We start from the raw sequence: 20,351 nt of genomic DNA, 5'->3' as shown, positions 1-20,351 counted from the left end.
TCGATTTTGAATATTTTCAACAAGCATCAAAATTGCACTGAAAGGTGACTTCTTCTGTTCCTTTAACATCTGGAGTCCCCCAGGGCAGCGTCCTCGGTCCCCTACTTTTCTTAATTTTCATTAATGATCTACCCAAATGTGTCTCATCTCGAATTCGATTATTCGCAGATGATTGTGTTATATATCGTAATATTAGTAATGACGCTGACCGACTTTCCTTACAAACTGATCTTGATTCTGTGAGCGCTTGGTGCTCTTCGTGGTTCATGTCTTTAAATACATCTAAAACCAAGCTAATATCATTTACCAACCATTCCACTCGACTTCCTACCACCTACTTTCTCAATATTGCTAGAGTAGAACTTGCGCCAACTTACAAGTATCTTGGCCTTCATCTTCAGTCTGACTTAACTTGACATTACCATATTAACACCGTCTTAGCATCAGCTAACCGAGCACTCGGTCTTCTTAAACGTAACCTCAAGCACGCACCTTCTCACTTAAAAAAACTTGCTTATATCACGCTGATCCGCCCAAAAATTGAATATGCTTCTGCCATATGGGATCCCGATCAAGCATACATAATCAACAACATTGAATCTTTGCAAAACCGTGCTGTTCGCTTCATCTTTTCCGATTATTCACGCTTCACCAGCGTCACATCGTTAAAACTACGTGCCGAGTTGGAATCACTATCACGTCGACGCCAGTTTGCTCGCCTAACCTTATTTCATAAACTTTATCACCATTCCACGCTTCACGAAGACTTCTTTTCACCACCCCCTGCAGTTTTCCCGCGCCGTGCCCACGCTAACAAAGTAAAACGCATAATGTGCCGCTCGTCGCTCTACGCAAAATCATTTATTCCTCGCACAATAATAGAATGGAATAACCTACCATCACGCACAGCTACTGAAGTTAGCCTACCATCTTTCCAAACTTTGTTGCAAGAAAACGGTTAGTGGTAGCAGATTAGATATTACTTATGCCTATATGCACATATTAACATATTATGTAAAATGTTCTTGTGTTTTCATGACTAAGTGCATTTACCCCTTGTTCATATCTATATATTTTATGTTCCTTGTGTGTATGTTTATTTTATGTAGTTTTATTTCTTGTGTATATTTCATGTTTGTACCCCCCCCCCTATGTAATGCCCTCATGTGAGGGCCCTTAGGGGTAATGTAAATAAAATGTAAATAGAAAGTGTGTCTGCGCTCATTAATCCTCTGCAACCCAAGCATTGCCCCACCAAAATGATGTAGCGGCGAATATTTACAATCCTATTTGATAGAAGAAGTTGACTAAACCGAACACCCGAAAAAAGCAAGACACCTCGTTGCTAACGATGCCTTTACACGCATAGACCTCGCGCGACGTTTGTTCTTCGGGCGCGCACTTACGCTCACGCACTGCGAATGCTTCCAACATTTTGTGCGTTACAAATGCAGTGCAGTGTTCTACAGCTTATTCTTATTCTGCAGCTTATTCTGCGATGCGAAAATAACTCGACAACTTCGGTTGAAAACATAAGAATAGTTTATTTACAATTTATGTACAGAGCGCAACGCGCATGGTTCTATGGAAAATAAATAGGTCCACATATGGCAAAATGCAACATGCCGACATTGTGAAAGTGATGCGTGCAATTTGAAGGTTTTCCATGAAAACAACAAATATTCCCGAAGTCGTCATTCATGCACAAGCTTTTTTCTCTACACACAACTTTCAACCTGAGCGAACGTGAAATTATGCTGACCAACCACTCTGCCTTTTTTCTGGATATGCACAGTCGGAGAAAGCGCGATAACTTTAATAGGACATTATTGCATTGTTCTAAATCATAGAGCGGTAGGTGTAGCCAACTGTTTCTACAAGGCTGCTTTTACGTATAGCAGAATCTCAACTCAAACCCTTTGCCCCGTACGGCATTCTTCTTGCAATTCATTGTATCTCATTAAATAGCTACGGGCTGCCGGAATGAGCAGTCACATTTTTCCTGCATAGATGAAGCCACCGAACACGATGCACAAAATAAAAACTGTTTTCGTATGTAGCACCCGTATATAGCTCTGACCCATCGGCAGACACGTACGTGAATTTAGTGTTTAACAATTGTGTGGTGCAATCAGTGATATTATCACGCATTTAAACCTTCCACTCGACCACTTCTGCGTCCTCTAAATAGAGAAAGCGTAGTGACTCAACGTGCTCCCATTGCAAATGGCGTGTAGCACTGACGTCAGCAAAAAAAAAAAAAAAGCAGCTTCAAAAACTTGGCACCGCCTTCACCGGCGAGAGTTCTTCGCGCGGTAACCCTGTTCAAGCACGGCGTAATTCTTTCCAGCACAAAGTTGCGCATCTGCGCACGCAATGGTGCCGATCACGCAAACCTATGTATTGTCTTTTTTTTTTCTCCGATAACGCTCGGCTCTCTGGTGGGGGCGCGCAGAAGCATCAATCGGTGGACGATTGCCACGCCTCGTACAGAGTGTCCAACAACGCTTCTTGGCGCGGTTTCACATCACAAGCGACAACTCTTGTCGATGCAGCATCCGTCATCGAGGCCCGTTCCTCCTAGACAAGGAGGCACTGCTCCGGAGAAATAATTCTTGATCGGGCCCTCCTCGATGATGCCGACGGGCAAGTCCTTGGCGTTGTTGTTGCTGTTATGCTGGACGCCATTAGCCGCGACGCCCACCCGCGACGGTTCCTTTCGCCGCTCGGGCATGAACACCAACTTCTCGAGGTGTCCCGTCGGAGCGTCGCAGGCGATGAAGAGAAAGTAGCTGAGGATGTAGCTCCAAACTATGACGGCGAAACACTGGGACACCTGCAAATTCGGGTAACAATTAACGTGGAACACCGTCACAAGGAACTGGTTATTCTTTTATTAAATATATAACTCGATACGTTTTGAACTCAATAGTAGTTAAATAAGAATGAACGAACGTTGCCGTCGTGAAAGGCTTGAATTTACTGCTAGGACTATCCTTTTTTGCAGAAATGTTGGCAGCCCTAAGCGAACAGCATTTACGCCAGTTGTGAAAGTGGGTTATAAGTGGCACTTGGATCGCAACATGGCTGAATTGGTGCTATGTTTTGGTGCTTTGTACTATTGAATAAAAGGAAGTCTGTGGCCACGCTCAGACAAATACGTTTTGTGAGACTTCATAGATAGCCTCGCAAAACAGGATTCCGTCTCACTGTATGCATTCCTGCTATTATCAAAGGTATGGCTACAATGCCATCACGCAGCCAATACTTCAGTAACAACAATAACGCACGAAAGCTGTGTCCATGTGGCTCCTCAAAGTTAATCAAAACGAGTGTGCTAGTCGACTAGGGGGGAGGCACACGTCCTAATTGACCGCTACACCTGTTTTAACGAACTTCGCTGTGGAAAAAGGCTGTTTCACATTATCGCTGGTGCACCGCGAAACTTTCAATACTAAAAGCGTGGCCTAATCCATCGCTCTCTTCTGGACCACCTTCAGGTTTCAGGGCTCTGTCTCCGAAGTCAATTGTCCCTTTCGCTCATAAGCGTTCTTTTACGTCATTTCAGCTTGGGCGCTATAACGTAAAACTATTCCAACTTTTCTATTCCAATTCTGCTATCAGCCCTCCACGATTGTTCAAAAAGTTTTTTCGACCACGCCCACTTCACCTGCCTGTCATGCGACGTCACGAAAACCGCGATACCTCCCCATCTGATATGATGTGTACACACTGATTTTGCAGGATTTGATAGAAAAAAGAAAAACAGTTATTTCTGATTCGACCCCTTTTCGCTATTAGCCCTCGGCTATTGGTAAAAAGTTTTCGGGCTGCACCCACTTCCCCTGCCTGTCACGCGACGTCACAAAACCGCAAAAACTCACCGCGTCAAAGTGACGTGTAGGCGGTAAAGATGCAATAATATGCCGAACAAGACTGAATTTTCTTCCGAATAGCCGCAGTCTGCCCCGTTCCGAAAGGAATAAAAGATGGCTGCCGCCGATCGCTGAGACGCTGGCTACTCGCACCTGCCGGAGAGCATGGGTGCATTTGCGTATAATAAAACTTCTTGCATGGCCGTGTAACGTTTTCGAGCCCTTTCGGCACGTTTACCACCTTATTCTGCCAACTCTTCTTTGCTGAGGGTCAGTTTTAGCGTCATTCTTAAGCTTCCGTTGCATGCCATCGTGATTTTCGACAAGCCACCACAAGCTAAGTAAGGCAAAGCCGACCAATCGCACACCCCGGCACCACCGTCTTCATACGGTTATCGATTTTCAGTGCACTGGCTTTGCCCCAGTGAATCCCTCTCCACTTGAGCGTTCTCCTCGCCTCTTGTCAGCCAATTAGATTCGACAAGCCCCTCAGTTTAGGCAACGTTATTCGTTCTTCTAACAAACAAAAGTGACCTCCTATGAGCGAGGAGAGCGTTTGATTGGTCTGTTCAGACAATCCAGCGGTTGAGCGCCCGGTGCTTGCGTCGGTGGTTACGTAAATTTGGCGTCAGGAGATTGGAATAGAAACACATTGGAATAGTTTTACGTTATAGGGCCCCTTGTATCTTAGCCTAAGACACGTGATAAATTCACTTACGAAAGAGCGCGCTGTGTTTCACGAGCTGATTAAATGAGAATTCCTGGCCGCTTGACTACATTACGACCAAAATAAAAGCAATTTTATAGAGTCGCCTTTTCAACCTACCAGCAAGGGAGGCATAAATCAGATACCATGTTCGGCCCCAGGATCTTTCAAATCTTATTAAGCGGCCTAATATGTACGGAAAAAAAAGTCGTATCATGTCAGTAAATTGCGTCGTGTGTATTTGTCCACCAAAAGAACACCAGACTTGATCTTTTAATGCCAATGATGTAATGTCTAATTACCCGATTGAACTCACGTGTCGAAGCGAAAGCAGAACAACCCATTTAACAAAAGTTAAATCCGTTCAGATGCGTAAGTAATTATTCGCGCTGCCAATATCGGAGCGCTACATAGAGCTAACCATAACTGGAACACAAGAAGAGTGCCCACTGGACTCACGAGAGTGAAGTGCGAGAAGAAAACACGTTCCCTGGCGATGTGGTACATGAGTATGTAGAACGGCGAGTGGATGAGGTACACGCCAAACGACAGCCGGCTCAGTGGCACGAACCCATTCCAGGACAGGAAGCGGTTTACGATTCCTGCGTTAGTTCGGAGTCAAAAAGAGAGAGAGAGGGAGTGAAAACGCGTAACACAGTTGAACGGGTGGACAAGAAGTCGAGTTGGAGTATAAGTTCATTCCGTTGGTCATTCCAAGTTTGAACAACTGGGATTGGTTTCATCAAAAATAAAAACAGGCATTCTTGTCCACCATACTTGGCACCATGCTTCGACTAGTTCACTTGTCGCAAGTATCTGTATTGACGTTCGCTTCAGATCAAAATCAATCCAAACTTATTTTTTGTTTGGCAGGAGAGGCTCTCCAATGGCTAATGACAGTGTGGCGACGATTTAGCGCTTCCACTCTTGTAAAAATTTATACGGGTTTCTTACCCGGCCGTAAAACCTACCTCCTCTGCCAGTAGCGCACGTGAAGACGAACCATGCCACACAGATGGACCAGAAAATGCGGTCGGTGAAGGCGTAAAACATTCGCTTCGTCTCGGAAGCCCGCTCGCTGCTTCGGTACCACTCGATCTTCATGAACAGACAGTATAGGCCACAGAACAGGCAGATGCACCACAGTGAGGCCTGGATCATCTGCGCAGAGGCACCAGAGACGGAATTAGTCACAAGAAAAATACGAGTGATAATTGGGATGGGGGAGGGGGGGGGCGGAGCGCAGGCGGGCAACGACGCATCTACATTATATTTGACAAAGAGGAATACTCGTTTCCTATTTCCTGCGCAGCCAGTTGGAAAAACATAATCTATTATTCATCGGGGCCACTGACATCGGCAATCTTGGTTTACGTTCCGAGTGACAGCACACCAGTTGTGCTTTATTTCTGTAATATGACCCGCCACGGTTGCATTAGTTATACGATATGACTTGCGGGATAAGGTTACTGGCTAGGACACGTATCTTCTAGCCAGTAACGTTTTCGCTCTGTTCAATTCCAAAGAAGAGTCAAAGAAGTTGATGCGGAGGGCTTCTTAAAAAAATTTTCGGGCGAAAAGTTCAGCGCAGTGCGACTCACCTTTGATATTTTTGCCTTGCCATATCTCTCAACGAGGAGGAATGTTAAGCACCCAGAAAAGAAGCAGACTCCATGGTAGAATGGAAGCATGTAGTAGTGATTCAGCGTGTCCATCACAGTACTGTACGGAAACCAAAAGCAAAAAAGGGCTCATTTAAACGGTGACTTGGCTCAATTGTGGTGTGATCGTTGCACAGTGAAATTGGAGGAAAAGGACTTGTGTGTAAAAAAAAAAAGCAAGCATGTTTTTCAAAAGTAGCAAGAGAAAAAATAGAGCCGCATACGGGGTTAATAAGTTATTGAAGATAAGGCATTTCAGATTACCTGAAAGCTTGAAATATTAGTGAAACAAACGCAAGGGGGCCACACTTCATAGTTTTGAGGCTTTAATTTAACGTTACCTCCTCACAACTATCGCAACTATATGTGACAAACATAAAACATGTCTACAAAGAATCGCGCGTAATTAGGAAACGCTGATTTGCTCTCCATCAGAGGGTCAATTTCGTTGCTGCGACCGCGCTCAAATCATCATACTCTTATCTTTGCCGACTTAAATTGTAAACTGAACTATGATGGCCACAAAATAACGGGAATCCTAAACGAAAATGTCCGCCTTACATTAAACTGGTCAGAAGGTTCTCAGGAGTGGGGAATAGAATTTACAAAGCTTGGCGTGAATCGATTGGGCCTTACCCGAACTCATTTGCCAAAGCCACAAGGAACGGTGTCATGTTGGTGCCGTATATCTGCCAGGCAGCGATTCCGCATGACACGATGGATAAAACGCTGAAAATTATTGCGATGAGCCACTTCCTCCTGTAAAAAAAAGTTGAAAACAAATGGTTCATGCATTGCATGTATAGAAGAAAACATTCAGAGACGTGCACCAGGGAGGTTAATCGCAACAAACATGTGCTCGTGCATCTCGGTTCTGATTGAAACATGCAAAAACGCCACCATATCAAAAGTCGCTGACGTGTAGAAACGATTTTTTTTTTTTTAGAAGGACATGCACGCAATATTCGAGCCGAAATTTTCATTCATTGGATCTTGGGTAATTCCACAGTACACCTCAATGGAAGTTTATGTGGTGCAAACTGTGTTGACATCATTGTCAAGTTAGCATAATAACAAAAAAATTTGATTTTGTTGACTACATGTGAGGCTCCAAGTTTATAAATGACGTATTCTGCACCAAAGCACCAGAGTTGTTCTCAAATCCTATATATTTCGCTGCTTCCTCCATTACCATAGTGTGTACACAATCTGGCTTCTAAATATATAAACAGCCGCTCGCCAGAAAAATGATGTTCGCGAAGAATAATTAATGAACGGCCCTATCAACTTATAAATGATGCTCTGCCATTATCAGTCGCATGTAAGATTTCCTAATGAAGAAGACTACAGTCTGCAATGTTTATGTATATATAGCTGTTGAAAGTTATTAACGGATTATTCTTTTTTATTATTTTGTTGATGCGTACGGCACACTTCGTGGGTACATAAAATGCTGTTTCAACCTTCTTCTCTTAATGATTATTTCACCTTTATTTATAACCTTCCTTTGGCATTAGAGTCACTCACAAATTAACAATGTTTCGAAATATCTTCTTTGGCGCCACCGCAACTGCAGAATATGTTTGCGCTGGTATGCTTACAAATGCATATAGCAATACTTACGCTTTAAAGATCTGGATAATCACTACCGCCACCAGGAAGAACTGGTAGTCTGCAGATAGGTACCACAGGTGTGGCATGGTGGACTGAAAAGGCAAAGAAACAAGAAATAACATGTACTGAGAAGCAAAGCGCCACATCTTGTAAAGGAGGAAACGCAATTTCCTCCGTAACTTCCTCGGTAGAACTCTCTCGTCCAGGATATATATATATATATATATATATATATATATATATATATATATATATATATATAGATAGATAGATGTATAGATAGATAGATAGATAGATAGATAGATAGATAGATAGATAGATAGATAGATAGATAGATAGATAGATAGATAAACAGTATAGAGAAAGGGGAGGGCGGTCAACCATACGCACGTCCGTTTTGCTACACTGCATTGTCGAAGGGTTTAGAGGGATGAAAAGAGTGAGGACTTTAATGTAACTACCATGCTTGCATTTTTTTATGAAAGCCACTCTGCGTTTTTCTTTAGCTGCGTTTCATTCCTTTTCCAATCCATCTTTTTTAAACTTATTATTATTTCTAATAACACATAGTAATACTTCCCCTCCGACTTATCGACGAACACTGCCGTGGCTGGCACATTGTTTTGAATTACGAAATACATTCCGTCCCTTTAAAATATACTCTCTCGTCCTGCATGCAATATCCCCTTTATTGTGAATGATGCAGGTACATAGGGCGCCTAACGCGTATATTTTGTAGACCCTGCTCATGTAAAGTCTGCTTTTCCTTGCTGTGGTTGTAATACGGGTTATGACTTTCTACGCTAAGTATTACTTCGGAAACGGAGAAAAAAGAACGAAGCTACTTTGTCTGGGTCTTTCAATTAGTCATGCCGGTGGTCTCTTCTAAGGAGTTCATATTGCATCTGCTACGCTACGTGCAGCTGGGTTGTACTGGTGTGACCAACTTATCAGTGAGCTGGTGCTCGCAACTGCTGAGCTTTCAGAAGAAGGGCACACTCACCACTTCCTCGTCTGCCCTCCAGTTGCGCATCTGAAACAACAAGTCCCACCAGTGCTTGCGAATTTCTGCGTAGAATCTGTTGTAGAATTCTTTGGAATTGGGTCCCGTTGCAATAAGGGGCAGTAGGTACATGCACATGATCATGAAGAAGAGGGGAACGGTGGCCCTGCGAGTGGAAGAGCATTGCATTTCAGTTTAAATGTCCGCGCTCGACACTTCCTGATGTTCGCAGTCTTGAAGGGCGTCTGAATCAGAACGGCACTGGCAACACTCAAATTCTCCACACTGAACTGGCTCAGGCACTTGCACTATTAAAGATATTGCGCATCTAAGGCGTTATAGTTACATTATTTTGTTACTCAGAATTTTTCCTTGTGCATCAGATGCTCGAAATGCGATCTCCATTTCTTACTATACAATTCCATCGTAAGTGTTACTTATGCAATCATGCACTTTGATCCTCATTCTGATTTAACAAGTTGCTTTCAAGAGCCAACCCTAAAGAAAGCGTAAATGTTTTTCTTTATATAATTCAAATCTATACTCAGCAAAGAGAAACGAGTCATGAAGAAATCGGCCCCATAGTTTAACTCGACGCAGTTATTAATGTAAATAAAGGAACTTTAATTGATAATGGAATGGTAGCAATCAACTTTTTATGCTACTGATGGAATCCGAATGCATTTTACGTACGATCTTCAATGAAAAGAAGTCCAATAGTTACTAATACCACTTTTCCTCTCACCTGATGTATCTTCTGATGATTGCCACCACAGCCACGACAACCCGATTGCGCTTTTGCTTGTTAAGTGTGTAGTACAACAAAAATCCACTGCACAAAAACAAACAAGGAAAAGAGATTAGCACTCCAGTTATGAACATCTCAATTTTTGAAGTTTGTACGGCTTTGATTTCTACGCGAAACATGAAGAAGCCCCAGTGGGATATTTCAAGACAACATTCATTTAACCAAATGACTTGGACACTTAGACATCAAAGCAACAAATTTGCAAATTTCCTCCAAGTTGATATAGTGACTTGAGGTTTACCTGAAGAAGAAGAAGCTGTCCACAGCCAAGTAGCCTGCTGTCACGATCAGTGTTTCCCAGCGCTCAAAGTAGTGAAGGGCGTTAACGAGCCTCGCTGAAAAGATCACCGCAGCACATTGTCAGAGCAGCATATAATCTATTTGTACGACAAAATAATGCTTGGTTCGCAGGAGAAGAATATGCGACGATGGCTAAATGATATTTTATTCCTGAGAAATATACTCAAATATTAACAAACGTTTAAGCGCATTTACATCAGACTGCGAATGATCGGAGTAAGATTGTAACAACAGTGCATTATGGATACTACACGACGTGCTCCTTAAATTGTGTCGGCACTTACAGTCGTGTTCGAATTCACAGCAGCATGGTTGAAACATTATCTCACTTGTTGTACATACTCCCTTAAGGAACACAGATAAAGTTTATTATCGCCTTATAGCAAAGAACTGATACTGCTGGTTAACAAATATTGATCGTTCAGGCGTGCGAATTAAAAAAAAATTGGTAGACAACCTCCCTTCTTCCCACCTTTACTACACTGCTGATAACAGTCTGCGTTATTGCCGAAAAGTACATTTTAATCGTCAGACAATGTGTAATGAGGCTTTCACGCTTCCTTACAGTGATAATAAATGCTTCAAGGAGGCTTACTTATGTTTTCGGTTATTGTTCCGTAGGAGTGGCCAAGGCAAATCCAGAAGATGCTCAGAAAGCGGATGCCGTGCATGAAGCGGTACGAGTAAGTTTCGGAATTTTCGTCCTTGTTGACGCTCAGAATGAGCCGTGTGTTTGACAATGCTGAGAATGCCACCGCACACCTGTATGGAAAAGCTAGAAAACAAGAAGAAAACACAGTAGTTGAAATCAGTCTTAAGTACGCGTAGACAGTCTGTCATATACTTTCGGAGGGCTGTAATGCAATAAGCCGCAAATTCTGTTCTAGTTCTCTAGTTGAACGAGATGAATAGTTTCTTCATGGCAGATATTGTTAAACCAAATGAACACGGATGAATTAATTCAGTGGTTGCCTCAATAACACCAAGAAGCTCTTGGTATTCCTTATTCTGCAAAAATTTTGGGACATGATTTTATAGCTTTTGTTGGCCATGTTCTTAACTGCAGAAACTCTGCTAATATTTGCCGTTAGCTTACAGTGAAAATCGAGGGCGACCTTGCTTCTGGTTCTTTCTTTTCATTCTTTTTTCTACTTTTTTTGCGTTCTCACAACGTCCTCAGCAACTACATGTTTGTCATTGAAAAGCAAATTTCTTGAATAGTAAGACTGCCGATATATTTTCTTACCTTTCTTGTGGCTCTTGTCCCAGTTTTCCGTGAGTAGCTCAAAGCCTGTTGCAGAAACAATCACAGCCGCGAGGACAGCCAAAAAACCTCTGAAAATTCGTACAAATGAGTTAGAAAAAAAAAACTCGCATTTACCAACGATTCACTCGAGTGACCGCAATACGATAGCTATACGCGATCCTAAGATTTGATGATTATTCATCATAATCCGCATGAATTCTCATAGCGCATGATAATTTGTACCTTATTATTACATTATCAAAGCATTTATGTATCTGCTGCTGTCTACGAGTCTATGACGTCGTCTTGACATGACGTAGACACGAAGTTAACATCCCAACAGGCGTATCCTCACACATATAGAGATGTTATACTTGAAATTTTAGCTACAAAGACAATGCCAGGTATAAACACTTACATTATCCAGGCTTGTGTGGCGTTTATCGCTTCATACTCGTTTGTGACGCAGTTCTTGACAACAATTTTTGCCACGCTTCCCATCACTGTAACGGAAAAGCCAAGGCGAATAGTGAGCATGCGCAGAGTAGGAGGAGGAGCAAAAGAAAGGAAGGAGAGGTAGGGAGGTCCACCAGACGCGCGTCCGGTTTGCTACCCTACACAGGGGAAAGGGTTTAAGGGAACAAAAGAAAGGAGAGGGAAGGAAGAAGGTACTATCGGTGTGAGTACGTGCGGATGTCCATAACTTCGCGGCTTATAATCGGTCACTGAGGCCAGCCGCTTTCATGAAACGAAGCAGCGCCCGCGTCGCTTTGTAAGCCTGCGACGCCGTGGGGCTATGGTGCGAGAATCTTAGTCTCCGAAAATGGTCTGTTATCTTATCGATTTAACACCCTCCGAAGAACGTCGCGTTCGTTGTCATAGAGATTACAAAAAACACAACACGTGCTCGATCGCATGCATGTACACACACCTAAAGCTTTCCTCTTCGGGCTCTTTTTTTTTTTTAACGCAGTTTTTTATGTTCCTGATAGGGCAGGAAGTGAAGCGCAGGCATAAAGTCTTTCCAAAGAAGAAGCGGTAGTGCATTTTTTTTTCGTTTACTACGGAGCATTAACTTACATGTTCCACGAAAGCGAATACAGAATTCATAGATTGCACCGAAAGGACACTACCTTATATAATGTGCATCAGAAGGCATTGTATGTATTTGCGGTACTGCTCTTCTCTGTCTCAGCACACGCCTGAAAACGCCTAACTCTTCCCTTAAGTCGGCCGTGAAATTCTCATGTAACGATAAAATTCATTCACAGAAACATAAAAAATCTCTAGCGAGTTAACTTGCATACATTGTCCGAACAAAAAAGTTTAGGCAAAGAGCAAGAAAAAAAAAGAACTTAATTTGCTTGCAACTTCACCAGACGGTCATAAATCGAACTGCTGCGTTTGCAGCCGCCCGATTTTATGACCATTCTGTTTCATTTTCCAATCTTCTTGCATTTCATTACACTCCTGCTGTGGCCGTGACGGTGCCAGTCAGCAAGACGTAAAGAATTAACAGAGTACGCGATGAAGGACATTTAGAAGACATTTCTTTAGATCACCATTCCGAAATGCCTGCAAAGGTAACCAGGAAATTTTGAATTTGAAAGATTTTTTTTAACGAATACGAAGTCGGACACGTGTATGCTCTACGTCAGCACTATGCACACGCCGTAAACGTATTCCGTATTCTAAACTCACACACAGACAAAGAGAGAGAGAGAGAAACAGTTCTGCTGTACGTACGAGTGTGGGCGATGTTGGTGAGGTCTTGGGCGCTGCACGAGCTTACGAAGCACAGTCCGAGGCGGAGACCAGGAAGCCTTTCGTCCATGACGTATGAAGTAAAGTTTTGGGCCTAAAAAATTAGTAACATATAATTCAGAACAAAGAAAGGGAAGATAATGCAGTGCGACTAAATAGCGGCCAGATTTTTGCCAAGAGTATCAGGAGGGTGGCTTCGTAACGCTACCCTGGACCTAGCGGCCCAGCGCGCTGTCGAAACGACATGGCAGGCTGCGTCTTTCTGCGCAGAGGGCGTCTCTATGGTAACTACAAATCACGAGATATCGTCAACTAGCGCGCAGTGCTTCAGCCTCATTGGAATCATCGACTGCACCGCGACGTTGCTAGCACATAGTGCTTGAAACCTTGTGGAGCAGAAAACGTATGCGAAAAGGTTTCGTTGAACGCGCCTTGGTGGGAGGCCTTTACGCTCCGTCGGCAATGAGTCTCCGGGTAGAGGTGTCCGGCTCGGTTTAGAGCCCACGAATTGTCGGAATTAGGGCACCTCGGTCTCGCCATCCTTGTGGCGTCATTTCGATGCATTCATCGTCGTAATGGCCATCACAGCTGCATGCAGATCTGGCGGCTGCGGTGAAACAGTGGAACACTCTTTTTGCTCTGGCCTTAACGACAGAGTTCCTTTCCGCGTTGTCGCAAGTCGGATAAACGAGTGCTCGTTCACAAGGATGTAGGAAAGCGAAAATGCACGGTTTTGGAATCTCAGGATTTACCTAGCACTTAAAAAAAAACGCAGGACAAGAATGAGAAGCACGCAGAACACGTGTTCTACGTTGTCGCTTGTTGGTGTCCTGCGTCTTTCTTGCGTTAAGTGTGACTCATTCGAACGCTTCACCTACGCTAGTTATTCCCATGTTGTTTTGAAGTCTCTTATGCAAATAGGTAAAGCACTGAATAAAACTAAAATAGAACAAAAATGCCGGAGAAAGCAGGAATAAGCACCATTAATATATATCCGAAATTAACTCGAGCACGAACACGTCATGCGCCCATTCCAAGAATAAAGTGCGTTGTCCTTGGACGGGAATAGTTCTGCAGGTGAACGAAATGCAGCGTTTAATTCCCACGGCACGTAGCAATGCCTCCCTGCTGCCAAGTGAGATAATTCAAACCTTTGCTTTCTTCTAAGTAAAATGTGTTTACTAACGTAATGTAACCACACTTATAGATGAATTTTCAGATCGTAAGCAAGCCTAGCACTTTGTGCGCTTGATTATTCCCGCTATCATGCGATGGAGCGACGTTGAACCTTAATAAGAGCAACGGTGAGGAGACTAACAGTTCATCCTGAACCGGTTAGTCACAGGGGACCAACAGATAATCTTCCAGAAGTATAAGTCGCCAAAATGATTAATATTTGTGATACATCTCTTAATCATCGAAAGAATTATCCTACCTCGATCCCGTTTTAGTTGTCATTCCGTTTTAGTTCAACTTGAGCTGTTGTCAGACTAAACGCCGCACGCAACAGCCACGTCACATCAGGGAGTAGCTTCGCGCCGATCCTCACTCTCTTGCATGCGTAATCATGCGAACGACAATTAAAATTTGGAGTCGGATATCTCGGAGCACAGACATGCTAGAAGAATTATTCCAACTGATACTGTGTACGAATGCCTCTAACTTTCCAATACATACATACCTGCTTACTGCAGTCAACAAAAAGTTAATTATTCAATTTTAGTCAATTGGGCTGCTGACAGCGATAATTATCATGTCACTTTCTGTCCCATTGGCCACATAATGTATTTGCACAGGTGGTCTTCGCATGCGTCCCAATGCCTAACTTTAAGGAAACCATAGAGCCTAATTTTGAACACCCGGTATGTCGTGCTAGCACTTTTTAGCAGCCCACACATTTTCTAGAAAAAATTTGCCACAGAGAAGCACCTATTCGACGAAGGACATTTCTTTTCTTGTCGCTGAGGTTCGCAAGTGAAAAGAACTCTCCTTTCGCAGACGGCACCGATGGCGATCTTTCTCCAGTGACGAATATTTTGTCTGTACTGGTTTTATTTTCCAACCATCACTTCAGCACCATGGTTTAGCAACACTTCCTAGGTGCTTGTATGGTACAACTTGCGTCAGACACATTTAATCACATAGCATACCTTATGAGTAGGCTACAGGAGACAGGGACGAATGTTCCTGGCCCCTGTAGAAAAAAAAATTATAATTTCCGCATCGCCATTTGCCGTGTCGGGCTCATTCTTGCAAAGTCAAATGCATCATGTGTGGTTCCCTCGCATTTGGACACTCATTTGTACCTCGCACCACGATAGAGGGGAATAATCTGCCATCGCACATTGTCAAGGAAACAAAAGCCTCGAAATTTACAGACGCTCTATGCAGAAGCATTGCATACCTAATATATAACGTTTCACTCTCTGTTTTGTAAACTGATTTTTTTTTCATGCGCCGATAACCAAAGTCTCCGTGACGTTGTCATAGTTTGTGCAAATCATTTAAGCTTGCTGTACTGATAACTATTTTTATCCAAGTTTTGTTTTTATGTTGTACTTACATTTGCACACTGTTCTTTGCCTCACTGATGTAACCTTTACCCTATGTAATACCCTCCCTAAAGGGCCTTTAGGGTTATTGTGAAATAAATAAATAAATAAGAAATTTGAATCACGACATAGAAAGCAGAATACTCACCCGCTTGTGTGAGTAGAGGAACGCAGGGACTATGTCGCCTATGAAAGAGTGGTCGTCGCCGAGCGACACGTGGACGTTGCAGTACTGGCCACGCACTTTCACGTCCCCGTATTCGTCGTGCACGACAGTCTCTATGCACTCGTCGTAAGCGCCCAAATCGGCTGTGGACGCCTGGAGCATGCCGTTCGGGTACTTGGCGGTAGAGTCAACCACTGCATCAGTTTGTGGGTCAAGACACGAAAAGTAAGAAACACGTGAAAACGTATCTGCTGGACAAACAAAAAAAAACTTTGCGAGCCATTGAGCCGCTTCGAGCCGTTTCGATCCGTATTGAGACGTTGTCGCAAAGAGTTGTGAATTACGTGCGGCCGGCTATATAATTTAGCTTGCACAAGAAAATATAACGCGTGCACCTTACGCTCACCGCTGTAGCTTTTTGAACTAGGGACCTCGTAGGTGACTATCGCTCTCATATGAGTAGCGCAACGTTGAGTCAAACAATTTAGCCTTAAGGAAGCCTATCACGACATGTAATTTATTTATTTATTCTATGCTTTATCGCAATATCTCCAACTAGCATGGGAACTAACACCTTACTCTAGCCTTTCTCGGAGAGCTGAACTACGGAGAAATATTATGCACAAGCTGTAGACGCTTCTAACGCTGGCAGTTCTTATAAAACGCTGCTTTATACAGTGTGGTCCACTGAGCACTCATGTTTGCCAAGAGATTCGAAAACACCTATCGGTGTTTTCGAATCCCGTGACAGACATTACGCTTCGCGGTAGAATCTGAGCTGCCCACTAACCATTATATGGGAATCGAGCCCGGCTTTTACAGATGCGGGGCTGTTTTAAAGCATGGTGTCTCAGTTATTTGGGAAAACCAGGAAACACTCACGTCTCAGGGCCCACGGCTCCAGCTCCTGAACTGCACGCATGAACTTCAGCACGCCGAGGCTGCATTCCGTGGATATATCAGCCTGCAGTAGCCTCCGCGCGAGCCCACCGCCCATGGTGGACATGATATGCTTGATAGTGGCCTTGACGTCTTCGATAAACTTCGATTTTCTTGGCTCATGTGAATCGGGGATCGAAGATGGTACTACCGGCTTTGTATCCAACGCGCTACCGGTAGTGGAAGTTGTGGCTGATGTCCCGGTTTTTGCGCCCATCGACTCATTGAGCGTTGTTGACCGCGTCGCTCTCGAAGAAGTCGTCGCTGTGGCGGTGCGTCCATTTTCACTAGGCGGAGGGCGAGCAGATTCCGTCGACCCAGTCGGTGCAGGTAAGCGTCGCGGTACACTAGTGAACTGCGACTGGCGTAAAACTTCTTCAGTTCCTGGAGAAGTTGTGGCCTCAATTGGATTCAAAGAGCTTAGGATATCAGTCTGTCTAGCAGTGCGAAGACCAGAATGAGCAGCTATGCTAGCGCATTTCACAGTGGGCGTCGAGCAAGCCAGAAGCAAAACCAGTAGGCCACTAAATATATGGAGCCTAACTTGCCGGATTATTCGAGGCACCATCACCGTTACGCAAGCAAGTAAGCCTGCAGTTTGACAAATATTGCAGTCGTACTTGCTTTATAGAGACGATACTAGCGAGATAACTAATTCTCGTCTAAAGCGACAGGCTCGGCGAGGATTCAGAAGTCTCACAAAGCTCTGGCAAGTTCAAATAGATACAGGCACGATTTGCTGGAGCTATCTAGACAAACCCGACTTCTGCTCCTCGTTGACTCACTGTTCTTTGGAATGAATTCCCTGCTATAAGGCAACGTTGTAAACGAAAACCAATTCTTCAGTGCCGGTGGCGCATCGAACCGAGCGCTTGAATCGGATCGCAGGCTTGTTTCGGCGACTAAAGCTTCCGGGAAACCATACCCGGCTGTTATAACCGAACCGTCCCTCCCTTACTTTTATTTTTTCTTCTTTTTAGCCAACATCTTTCGACGTCACCACTCGCGGGTATGACGTCACTGAAGCGGCGACACCAGAGCAGCCAGCGGACGTCGGGGGCTTTTTTGGAAAAGAGAGCGAAAGTCGCCGTTGCATCGGATGGAGGAGGGGCGGCAGGAAGGAGAACGACCATTGACCGTGAATTCCATCGGCATCGGCGTTTCTTGGGCTGAAGCGGAAGGGGTAAACAAACGAAAAAAAAAACAAAGGGTATCGCCGGCAGTCCAACCGAACTCGCAATAATAGTCATCGAAGCGTTGCGTGTTGCCAAACCCTTTTCTTCATCTCGGTAGAAGGCAGCGCTCTCGTGCGGACGACGGCGGGCGACGCCGCTGACGGGTGAAGCAAATCCGAAAGCGGAATGCTTTGTTATGACGTAAAGTCCGGACCCGCTTCTAGCAAGCAGCGAATCCGCGCCCCCTAGAGAGGGAGAAAGAACAGAGATCGAGCGACAGTGGAGAGAAACGTTGTTCGAGAGAAACGGAGTAACTTCGGAGGCTCGCCAACTGTCGGTGCGCTCCGTCTCGCACCCTTTCGTTTTTCCGGAAGGCGAGGAGGGTGAAAGTGCGGGGTGGGGGATCGCTTGCCAATTTGGCATCTGGCGTCGCTTCGCCAGTGCAATCGGTCTTCGCGCGTGCGTTTCCAGCGAGCGATCCCAACGTCCCAAACGCGCCGAGACGCGCGGGCGGAGAGAGACGCCGCCGGCAAGCAGCGATCTCGAGCGCGTCCTGGGAAGAGCGCGTCCGCACCAGTCATTAGCTAATAGAGAGGCTCGCGGTGACGTCGAAAGCACGCCATCATGACGACACTTCGAACGCAGCCGCCACGCCCGCTCTCTCATGATCGCCGCTACTTTCTCCGGCTCCTTTATGTTTTGCAAGGTAACATGTTGCCCACGGTCGTGCCGGGATTGAAAAAAATTGCATTGAAAGCGTCTTCTCCTCCTCGCTGTCTACCCTTCCTTGGCGCCTTGCGGCTTCAGGCTTCATGTTGATGGGCGAAAGCACTCCGATGGGGTGGCTTGAGTACACGCGGCGGCAGTCTCCTTTTCATTTTTTTTTTTTTTATGGCATAGAAAATTGTTCTCACGTTACTCTCTTTTTTTTCGTTTTCTTCTTGTATTTTTTTTCTTTTTTTGGACAGCAAAACCCTTTCTTTGCAAGAGATCACGTTTGGTTCACACAAAAACAAAACAAGAAAGGTACCAGCTCTGCGACAGCATAGTTGGGAAAGTCCAGGTAATTGCCAGTGGTTGTGTTGCTCGAAACCCGCGTTCCCTTTTATGCTGACTCCGGTGGTTCGGCTCGAGGGGATTCGGTGCGGCAAACTTTCTGAACGACAAACCATAGTAATAGTATCGCAGGTTAATGCCCGGTCATAGCTGCACGGAACCGTTGCCGTTGAGCCCAGCACGTGCTGTTCATCGTTATGATTCCCGTCCTGAGCGAATGCGTACAATTCGAAGCCCGACGGCCATTTTCTGTTTCTAAATAGTGTAGTGACAATAACGCCTCAGCTTTTAAGGGAAAAGAAAGAAGCCTTAGCTCGCGCACAGCATGTTTTCTTCTTCTTTACTTAAGCAGATGTTAAAACACGTGCTGTCTTCAGTACGCAACGGCTGAGCTAACACTAACGGAATTTTGCATTCAGAGTGAATTGTTAAACAGCAGTATTTGTTGGGGGGCTTCTGAACTTCCATTGAAGCCTGGACGTAATCTATAAAATCGACTAAAATAGCAAGACATCAAATCAATGCAACTCCGAGTATAATTACAGTTCCACGACAAAAATAAATTGGGCAATCATCTGTGCTGCACGAGGCGGACATTTTACTTGATCGATTGATTAATTAATTCATTCAATTATGGGATTTAAAGCACCAAACCATCACTTGTATTATGAGAGTCGCCGTCGCGGAGGGCTCCTAATAAATTTTTACTGCCTGGTTTTCTTTAACGTGCACCTAAATCTAAGTGCACGAGCGTTTTTACGTTTCTCCCTCAACGAAATGAGGGTGTGGCGGCTACGAATTGAACCTGCGACCACATACTCGGCAATTTCTTACGCATTAAACTCGGTTCGTGCTCTTCATTTATATCGCTAACATCGATTCTGCTAAATACATGCACTGGAGGTCAGTGGCACACGTGAACTGTGATTTCTCGACTTAATTTTGTCAACCTCAAGTGTTCTTTCCGTCGTCATAACTGCATCACGGTATATATTTTGCCATTGAGTAAGAATTTCACAAACGTGCCAGTCCAATAATTTTGCAATTTCACAACTTTCTTCAGTCCTTACGATACTCCCCTAGTTCCCAAAATGAATTTCTGTGACAAGAAGTTACCACAGCTTGGCACTTTCTGTTTATGTGCACTCCAGCAAATTTTGGTATCGCATTACCCTCGCATCTGGTTCATGAAATCCGAGTTGGTCACCCGCCAAAGCTTCTTCTTGAGCAGAAGAAGCCTCAGCTTCAACTCATCGCTTCAACAGTGGGTCTTGCCTTCGAAAGGGCAATAGGTTCCCTCATCTAAATTGTTTAAACGTTGGCCTCAGCATGTGGCTTTTCTTGTTTAACCACTATAAAACACTTGAAGCCTCCATCTTGTTCTGGCCCCATTTGTCCTGTTCGGTTTCTTGAGCAGTTCAGAAACTTTATCTTCAGGGGTGTTTCCAAGCAGGGAAAGCTGGTGGTGGTGGTGATAAACTATACT

At 44.4% G+C, this 20,351-nt stretch overlaps 1 protein-coding gene across 1 annotated transcript; it reads right to left on the bottom strand.

Annotated features, from left to right (window-relative positions):
- Positions 1 to 1,524: 1,524 nt before the first annotated feature.
- LOC142576764 (nose resistant to fluoxetine protein 6-like) lies at positions 1,525 to 18,085 on the bottom strand. The gene is made up of 15 exons (XM_075687043.1): positions 16,578 to 18,085; positions 15,678 to 15,889; positions 12,960 to 13,071; positions 11,632 to 11,716; positions 11,214 to 11,302; positions 10,563 to 10,742; positions 9,909 to 10,002; positions 9,605 to 9,691; positions 8,860 to 9,025; positions 7,866 to 7,948; positions 6,879 to 7,001; positions 6,183 to 6,303; positions 5,553 to 5,742; positions 5,041 to 5,183; positions 1,525 to 2,836 (listed from the first exon to the last, which is right to left on the bottom strand). The coding sequence occupies exons 1-15, from the start codon at positions 17,200 to 17,202 to the stop codon at positions 2,528 to 2,530; spliced, it is 2,619 nt and encodes an 872-aa protein (XP_075543158.1). The 5' UTR covers positions 17,203 to 18,085; the 3' UTR covers positions 1,525 to 2,527.
- Positions 18,086 to 20,351: the final 2,266 nt, after the last annotated feature.

Source organism: Dermacentor variabilis, chromosome 1 (genome assembly GCF_050947875.1).
Source record: "Dermacentor variabilis isolate Ectoservices chromosome 1, ASM5094787v1, whole genome shotgun sequence".
Lineage (NCBI taxonomy): Eukaryota > Metazoa > Arthropoda > Arachnida > Ixodida > Ixodidae > Dermacentor > Dermacentor variabilis.
Note: the sequence above shows the minus strand (reverse complement) of the source record. Positions and strands in the feature narration are given on the sequence as shown.

Coding starts and splice junctions, on each gene's coding strand:
- LOC142576764 (XM_075687043.1), bottom strand. CDS start 17,202: ATGGTGCCTCGAATAATCCGGCAAGTTAGGCTCCATATATTTAGTGGC. Junction 10,003..10,562: donor AACAATAACCGAAAACATAA/GTAAGCCTCCTT, acceptor TGATCTTTTCAG/CGAGGCTCGTTAACGCCCTT. Junction 6,304..6,878: donor GCTTTGGCAAATGAGTTCGG/GTAAGGCCCAAT, acceptor GTTTCCGTACAG/TACTGTGATGGACACGCTGA.